Source organism: Leptinotarsa decemlineata, unplaced genomic scaffold (genome assembly GCF_025532065.1).
Source record: "Leptinotarsa decemlineata unplaced genomic scaffold, Ldec_3_MD MMD2_tig00026328_RagTag_RagTag, whole genome shotgun sequence".
In the NCBI taxonomy this organism is placed as follows: Eukaryota; Metazoa; Arthropoda; class Insecta; order Coleoptera; family Chrysomelidae; genus Leptinotarsa; species Leptinotarsa decemlineata.
Window position 1 is genome coordinate 22,266,660 of NW_027412688.1, and position 8,442 is coordinate 22,275,101.

At 29.1% G+C, this 8,442-nt stretch overlaps 1 protein-coding gene across 6 annotated transcripts in view; it reads left to right on the forward strand.

The window, feature by feature from the left end:
* Fur2 (furin-like protease 2) overlaps nt 1-8,442 on the forward strand; it is a 1,328,139-nt gene that overhangs the window by 1,317,487 nt on the left and 2,210 nt on the right. For all 6 annotated transcript variants that reach the window (XM_074181937.1, XM_074181935.1, XM_074181936.1 and 3 more), the window contains 3 exons: nt 3,295-3,539; nt 3,650-3,887; nt 5,977-6,149. In XM_074181937.1, coding sequence (XP_074038038.1) covers nt 3,295-3,539; nt 3,650-3,887; nt 5,977-6,149 — 656 coding nt within the window. The remainder of the gene's footprint in view (nt 1-3,294; nt 3,540-3,649; nt 3,888-5,976; nt 6,150-8,442) is intronic.

Below are 8,442 nucleotides of genomic sequence, written 5' to 3' on the forward strand. Positions count from 1 at the left end.
TTTTCACATAGATCACAAAAACAATAATAAAGACTCATTTTCCTAAGTAACATACATATTTATAATAGGGAAAAAACAATGATTCAAAACTGTACCATAACTGAGTACAAACAGAAAAACAGAAATGAGGATAAATCAGAACTGAAACAAAATAAATGATGATTGAATATACTTTGAGTATAAAACATGATTATCAACAGCAAAATACACATATCAGAAAATATATTAGCACACATGTATACAATTTTAAAGTAATAAATATTTTTTTAAGTTATTTCGGATTTTTTTTTAATAAATTTTTTTAAAGCTTTTGGTAGTAGCTAGTTTTGGTTTCTACAAGTTCATTGTAGGCTCCTTGTAATATTAACTTGAATACTCACTTCATAATTTTATATTGGTTTTTTAATTAGTTTTGATAAAGAATTTGTTGTCATTTCCCATACTGACATCAGATTATTTAATTTTTGAATAACCTAATGAAAAATAAATCAATTTACAGATATATTATTGGTAAAAAAAAATTCATTTTCAATAAAATTCAAATTATGGAAGCAAATCAAATATTTTTCAGTCATCATAGTGCCCTTGACAAATGTAAAAAGTACTTCGCAGTGTTTTCCATTTCAAAAAATGTTTTTTTGTGCAATGAATGCTGAATCAAAAAATAAAAAAATACACTGCATGCTCCATTTGATGTTCTAAAGTTGAGGTGATTGGAACGAAAATATTTTGGATCCAATCAACTCAAATTATGATACCATTTGAATCATCAAAATTCCACCTTGATAACAGAAAATACAAAAAAGTAATGAGAAGGAACCCGGTATACCTAGTTCCAGATGACCACAAAGAATTCATTTATGTTCATTAAAATATACTCAAATCAGTGTACATATTTAGACCAGATCGAAATAGTGTTAACAGGTGTATACAAGCCAGTTTTCGTTACTATGTAATAGTTCAAGAAATATACATTTATTCTTTCCTTAGATTTATTGTATAAATTTACTGATTTGAATTTTTGTGAAATTAATAGTTGTCCTGAATATAACATGTGTAGGACAATTTATAAGCATCCCCAAACTAAGAACTAGTTTCATATAAGAATGTTTTAAAATTGGTTTCGACATTTATACAATAATATTCATGAAATAATCATTTACTGATAATTTAGTCTTTCATATGCTTTTAAAAAAACAATGATTAACTTGACCAATTATATCTGGTAGACAATAATTCAAGAAACCTCTCAAGAGTCAGGATAGTTTGAAAAATATTCAGTTTTCATGAAATATTTATGCAATACAACAATTTTCATTTAAGATTTGAAATGGTGAGAAGGTACAAATACTTCGATTTGTTTGAAATTTTTTGTGTATATAAAAAGCATCCAAGCACTGGATAATAATCCAGTTTTCACAGATTTTGTATTTCAACTTTTAATACAGAACAAATGAAAATTTGAAAGTTTATAATTGTTATGAAGGAATTTGAATTGAGGAGACCAAAATGAAAGATCACTTGAAACTGGGATGTATGTTGACCATCCAATCAAGAACTGAATGTTGGAAGTTCTCTCGAACCACAAAATAGCATCTCATTTAAGAATAGCAACTTTGAACTTTCTATGGACAAATGCTCACATATTACAAAATGAATCATGAATGGAACATTTGTTTTTTGGGTGTATTTATTATTGTTAGACTGAAAGATAACAAAGTTTTATAATGAACTAGCTATTACCCGCAGCTTTGCCTACGTAGGATTTGGTTTGTCAGATTAAATTTCATGACAGACCATTTCACACAAATAGTTACAATATTTTTTTATTAACAATTATTAAAAATATTTTTTTTTAATGAAAAGTTTCCTATGTTACTTGTAATATACCTCCAAGAACATGTGCACAAAATTTCATGATGATCGATTGAGTAGTTTTTGAAACCGTATCAAACAAACTTAGATTCGCATTTATAATATTATAGTAGGGATTATATACTGTTGTCACCTAAGCTCTGAAAAAGCAGAAAATATATCTGCAAAATATTAGTGAAGACAGAAATTAGATCTGCTAGGAATAAAACTCAAAGTCGTCTCCACAATTTAATGTCACCATCGGATGTTAGTGCGGTCAAACCATTAATTAGAACATGTTTCGAACCTATATAGGTTCATCATCAGCTAATACTTGAACTTCTACAATAAAAGGAAGAACAATGTAACAATAGTTGATACAATGCAGTATAAAGCACTTACTTGGAGAAGAAAATATTTTTTTTATTTTAAAATGGAAAAAAAAATCACATGTTGTTGATGAAAAGAATGGTCACAATGACATATTAATAATAATGATTTTTTTATGGTAGAGAATGGAGAAATTCATCACATCATATTTCTCAATAATTGAACTATGGGCGGCTTGAAGCCACTCATTAACATGTTAATGAGAAATATAAGAAATATGATGTGATACATTTCTCCATTCTCTACCATGAAAAAAATTTCATCATTATTAATATGTCATTGTTACCATTCCTTTCATTAACAACACATGATAATTCCTTTTCTTTTCCATTATATAATAAAAAATATTTTTTTCTCCAGGTAAGTTCTTTATACTGAATTGTGTCAACTATTGTTACATTGTTCTTCCTTTTATTGTAGAAGTTTAAATATTAGCTGATGATGGGCCTATATAGGTTCGAAACATGTTCTAATTGATGGTTTTACCGCACTAACATCCGATGGTGACATTAAATTGTGGAGACGACGTTGAGTTTTATTCTTCGCAAATCTACTGCACTTCATTTTGAGATACAATCGACTTCTACCAGAGGATAAATTAGATCATTATTATTACTACTACTTTCATATACGTCATATACGTCATATGTGCGTGTAAATGTTTATAATAATATAGGTATATATGTATATTGTCATTATGTTATTTTTTTCAATTGATAATTGTGCAATTCCGGAAAAGTTTTCAACTTTCTGGAGTTGATATGTTTATTGGAAATGTTTTTTTAAAAAATTATCTGATGTACTATTTTTATTATGGAACAATAAACTTTATTATTATTACTCTCAATCAATCACTATTTCTCCTCACAATCACACAACCCATTCAGTTTTCCAGTTTCATTAAGGAATCACTCATACTTTTTTGCTTATTATATCATGTTATTATTACAAAAATATCTGATAAGCCCATGTGGAAGAAAACTTCAAAATACTGATCATCCTCAGGACTGCATGGTTGGAATATGAAATACAATATTTTTCGCATTTCAGATCAATATTTCGACGGTGGCCTTTGCAAGCCCTGCCATTCAACCTGTGATTCTTGTGATGGTCCCACAGAAAAAGCCTGCATTTCTTGTGCTAGTCCTCTCATCCTGCAGGGCACTCGTTGCGTTGGAAGGTGCGATAGGGGATTTTATAATGAAAGAGATAGCCAGTTGTGCAAACCGTGTCTTCATACTTGTTCAAAGTGTCTGGCAAAGACCAACTGCACTGAGTGCCAGAGTGGACTTCAGGTAACCTCTTATAATAATTATTATCGGATTAGCATGACTTTGATTGACTGAAAATCAAAATAATTTACTGTGAACTCTTCATTAATTGAAATCATGTACTTTTTTTCAAGCTACAAAGTGGTGAATGTCGAACTACATGTGCAACAGGATATTATAGTGACAAGGGCACTTGTTTGAGATGTTACATGAGCTGCAAGACTTGCAGTGGTCCCAGCCAAGAACAATGTGTCACTTGCCCAAATGGGTGGCAGCTCGTCTCAGGAGAATGTCGTCCTGGTTGTCCTGAAGATTATTATAAGACGGAGTATGGATGCCAGAAATGTCATCAGTCTTGCAGGAATTGTGGAGGTGAGTTCAACCAATTGCCAATACACTTTTGTGGAAAATGAAAGTGATTAATGATGGAAAGTAATATATCTAAATTCTCTTCACTGAAAAATCAAATAATAATTTCACATAATTTTTTCCAGAGTTGTTGAAAACTCTCTTCATAAACTGTATATAGATGTGTAAATTTGATGTGTAACCGAGTAAACAGGGCAAAAATATTCGGTCTCAAACCACAATTTTGCAGTTGCTGAGACTACAAGCAACTAATTTTAATTTGTATCCTACCAAATACATCACATTTGAATAATTATCAGCGACCACTGTCGCTACTTTATTTGGAACAAATAGATTATAATATTTTCACTTTATTCACAAATATATTTGATTCAGATTTAGGTAACAATAAATGGAGCTTTTGTATCTGTAAAAAACCGAATGCATATATATATAATGTCGTCATTGTTTTCTAATGTAATGCAATTATTTTTCGATATTTCATTCACATGCCACATATAAGAATTAAATATTCTAGTTATCTCTATTTGAATTTGTCCTTGAAAATTTCCAAACCACTTATAACATGATATATGAAAGACCAAGAGAAAATTGTTACGCACTTGAATTGTTATCAAATCATTGTCATGAACAAATCTTACTGACGTTTTATTTATGTCAATATAACTCACCTTCTGCGATATGGTATTCTTGACTGGGGTCTATGTACCTCTAGGTCGTTTATTTTCATTCTACAAAATGAGAGGCCTTTAAGAGGCTGAATATTTTAACGGTGAGCTCTGTACATATGCATACAAACATAAAGAAACATGTTTCAATAGGTTGAATCAATGATAAGTCACTAGATCCAAAAATTTTCCTGTGCTCATTAGGCTAGCCTTATATCTGAGATGTAGAATTTTTAACCACCTAGATGACTATCTAAAAATCTCTGAATATTATTATTTCCGAATCCAGAGTTGAAGCATTATATGTTGAGAATTTTATTTATAGTATTAATGAACTTATGTCATTATTTTATTTAGGTATGATGCTGAAGTCTTAATTCTTTAACAATCATTTTTTATATATCTACTTCAATCAATGACATTTATGTACCTATATGTATTATGTGACTGTTGAGTTCAAAAGTATTCTGATAGGTTTTTTTGTCTAATTTGTCGCTCTAGGAGTTTCACATATACATATTTGAATATTTTTATTATTTACCTTTGAAACTCGTAATATATCCAAATTCTGCATATTCATTTTTATACTGATTTTTACGTTTTTTTCATTTAGTGTTTATATGTATTCATACATTACTGCTTTCGAACTGAAAAAAATATTATTATTATTATTGAACAGTAAAACAGGTAGGTACAGCCCCATCTTAGGACATGTTGGGGCCCTTGGGTACACACGAATTTGGGGCCCCCTTTGGAGCAATTATAATTAACTGTGGTGTAGTTGTTAACAATACAAACAAAAAAGTTGAAAATAAACAAAGGTAGAGCTGGGATATAAATTTGTATTTTCAATTCAAATACAATCAAACATTACACTAAATCATGTTATATATTATGTTAGTAGGCTTTCATCACTTGCATAATTTTTTCCACCTTTGTCACTTGTTTTCTTGTTTGTAAATGAAACTTGAACAAACTCATTTTTCATTGTAGAGTGATTTGAATATAATTAAATATTAAACAAGTTTAGGTAAATGTCTCTGAAACTTTTCTATTGCTGAATAATGTTGCCTATGAGTAAATCAACATTTTTTTTACATCTATATAATTATAAAATTGACTCTATAATACTTAATTTAACCTTATACAAGTTTATATAATGTTCAATGCATATTATCTTTATTTGAGTAGCATTTTTGAGCAATCATTTTAACTAAAAATACAAGTTCTGGGAAAAACTCATTGTAGATTAAAAAGTAAATCTTTTCGGCCATTTGGGGCCTTCGCGTAAGTTCGGTAAAGCTTATGGTAAGACGGAACTGAATAAGTGCAGATATATTAAATTCACTTATTGTTACTTTCAAGTTATAATCCTTACATGAATTTTTATTCTTTTCAAACATTATCGATAATTATTTTTACAGGGTGCAAAGTGCAAGAAGACAAAAGAAAAATAAACGTCGAAGCTCTCTTATTATCCTCACAGCCAGTGTCAACGCTGCAAATTATAAATCCATTCAATGTCATCACTGGAGTGGTGGTAATAGCTTGTTTGTGTGTCATCATTTTATTCGTCATAATTTTTATAATTTTACAGGTGAGAAAACACAATTTTGTAGATAAGTAATATAATAAAATGAAAAATGTATATTTTAATTCTTTTGTTACATAACTTCTTAGCCATATAACCAGGCATCAAAAAATAATTTTCAATAGGAAAATCTAATGAGATTATTTCCAGAGCTTGCTCTAATTCTACAGTGTATATACATTTTTTCAACTTCAACTGAATATTGTTCGGTAGTTCATGCTTGTCTGGTTTTTCTCAAATATTTCTCAATGAGTAATTTTCATAAGAAGTGCTGATTTTCAGAAGTCCTTCAAAATGACCAAATTTTGAATATCGCCAACTGTTTTAGAGATATTTATTGAAATACTGTTTGGTTTTGCTAATAGTTTTCATAAAAATAAACAATTTGAAAAATTATAAAAATATTTTGGAAAACTATATAAATGCCAAATGTTAATCAAAACATTATTTTATTAACTCCATCTGCTTGAATTTCAATTTCATTCACATTAGGTATGTGAAGCACTACAAATTCAACCATATTATGCCATTGTTAGTACTATTTACATTTGAATGATTTTTGGAAAAGGAAATATAAGTAAAGTCTTATTCAATCGAAATGAACATTAGATTTTGGATTGATAACAACAAAACAAGTCATACACAATAGCACTTAATCAATTTCATTTGTACCTAATACACACCTCAAGAAATTTCAATGTTTTATAAAGTTCATAATAGATCTTCGAAACAATAATAGTAATGAATGGTGAAAAGGGAAATTCTGGCATAGAATAATTCCAAAACCAGCACTTTTTGCAATCACCAGAAACGCAATACTCTTCGCGACGCCCGTTTCACTAACCAAGTTGGTATCAATTTGGTTGGTGAAAGGCGAGTCGATGAGAGTATTGCATTTCTGGTAATTGGGAGAAGTGCTTGTTTTGGAATAATAGTAATATTTCATTCACAATATTTCTTAAAGAAACAAATTCAAAGTAAACAATATGTGAATGAATATTGATATTAAGTTATAGCACTTGTGAGGACTTAAGTAGTACATTCAATTCATGAAGTTCAAAAATCAATAATGAAAATCAATATGAATTAAAATAACATATGTATAATCAAAACACTTGATAGTTATAGAGATTTTACTACTATATATTTCTGGAAAAATAGTCTGGCAGTGTCAATAATCCATTTTTTCAGCGTATTTTGATTTGATTGCTTAATTTGAATCTGTTAATTCGTCTTTAAAAAATGGTGATGAAAATAGAGTTTTTTTTTATTCAAACATTTTATTTCTATTAATAATTCCATTTGTACTTCCTGTTTTATATAATGTGAATATTACACAAGACATAAGAAAATTATGTTTTCATTTTTTAATAAGTCTGATCAACCCATGATAATTTACTAAAATTCATTTGAGATTGAACTGAAGAATAAATCATCTCCACGTTTTTTGCTTAAAATATGAATTTTTATAACAAAGGCCGTATTTATTTTAGTAAATTATAGACTTAATAATTTCATTTCAAATGTCTATCCCCAATAATATCTAAATATTTGATGTGATTTCTAAAAATGAAGAGTTACCAAATTATTGAAAATGTGACAGTTCCTACCTGACCATATTTCTAAACATAACAGATGTAATATGGTCTGCAAATATGTTCAATGTTTGTTCCTCTACATAATCCAATACGTCAGTTTTGCCGGTTTCCTTATAGCTCAGTGATTTTTTTATTTATTTTATTATTATTATTATTACTTATTTCATTATACATGGGTTTTCCCCTTTTGACATATTAAATATAATACAGATACATACTTATACTAAATATAAACTAAAAATGAACAATTTTGCATCATTACAGTAATAGACTGACACTCATACTGATAATCTTTTTAAACTGGTTATGAATTAATTTGATGTTTGTCCAGTGAATTCTGAGTTTCGAGTAGATTTGCGTGAGCTATCTTTTTCTCATCTATGAGAACTTTCAGCTCTTTGGCATACCATTTTGGATAAGTTGTTGGTTTACTTAAAAAAAAAAAAGAAATCTGTTTAAAATCTGTTTTTCCGTTAATCAGCTGTCGCCCCCATACGAACGACAACTCTCAGAAATTGAGAAACTTGTGCGAGCTAAGGACTAACGAGGTCTTACCTTTTAACGTGTGATTACTAACACGGTTAGGTTTTCTTCCTAGGAATGAAGTTTGCAAAAGAGTTCCCAATAATTTGGTAAAATTTCTCAACCATATTATGAATATCTAGATTATTGAATAAGTCCCCAGTTTATTGGTGCAAAAT